The sequence below is a fragment of the Pygoscelis adeliae genome, unplaced genomic scaffold (genome assembly GCF_000699105.1).
Source record: "Pygoscelis adeliae isolate BGI_AS28 unplaced genomic scaffold, ASM69910v1 Scaffold52, whole genome shotgun sequence".
In the NCBI taxonomy this organism is placed as follows: Eukaryota; Metazoa; Chordata; class Aves; order Sphenisciformes; family Spheniscidae; genus Pygoscelis; species Pygoscelis adeliae.
The window spans coordinates 412,400-412,916 of NW_008824285.1; the positions used below are offsets into that span (position 1 = coordinate 412,400).

Consider the following 517-nt stretch of genomic DNA (forward strand, 5'->3'; position numbering starts at 1 on the left):
CCCCCTCCCCACCCCCCCGCCCCCCCCAGTCCCGTCCTCAGCCCACCTCCATCACTGTCCCCATCCCACCTCCATCCCTGTCCTCATCCCACCTCCAGCCCTGTCCTCATCCCACCTCCATCTCTGTCCCCATCCCACCTCCATCCCTGTCCTCATCCCACCTCCAGCCCTGTCCTCATCCCACCTCCATCTCTGTCCCCATCCCACCTCCATCCCTGTCCCCATCCCATCTCCATCCCTGTCCCCATCTCCCTCTCTATCCCTGTCTACATCCCATCTCCATCCCCGTTCCCATCCCCATCCCCACCCCTGACCTGGTGATGAAGGTGCAGTCATGGATGAGGCTCTCCTCCACGATGACGCCCGTCCGCTCGTCCTCCTCCACTGGCTCGCGGTTGTGGTACCATCGGATCTGGGTGCTGTTGTCCAGGTAGGTGGCGGTGCACTGGAAGGGCAGCCGGTCGCCCTGGAAAACCACCTGGCGCAGCGACGGGATGAGGGGGGGGGCGGGCAGCTC

At 65.2% G+C, this 517-nt stretch overlaps 1 protein-coding gene across 1 annotated transcript in view; it reads right to left on the minus strand.

The window, feature by feature from the left end:
* GPR124 (G protein-coupled receptor 124) overlaps positions 1-517 on the minus strand; it is a 30,389-nt gene that overhangs the window by 9,490 nt on the left and 20,382 nt on the right. The window contains exon 3 of the mRNA XM_009318626.1: positions 308-514. Coding sequence (XP_009316901.1) covers positions 308-514 — 207 coding nt within the window. The remainder of the gene's footprint in view (positions 1-307; positions 515-517) is intronic.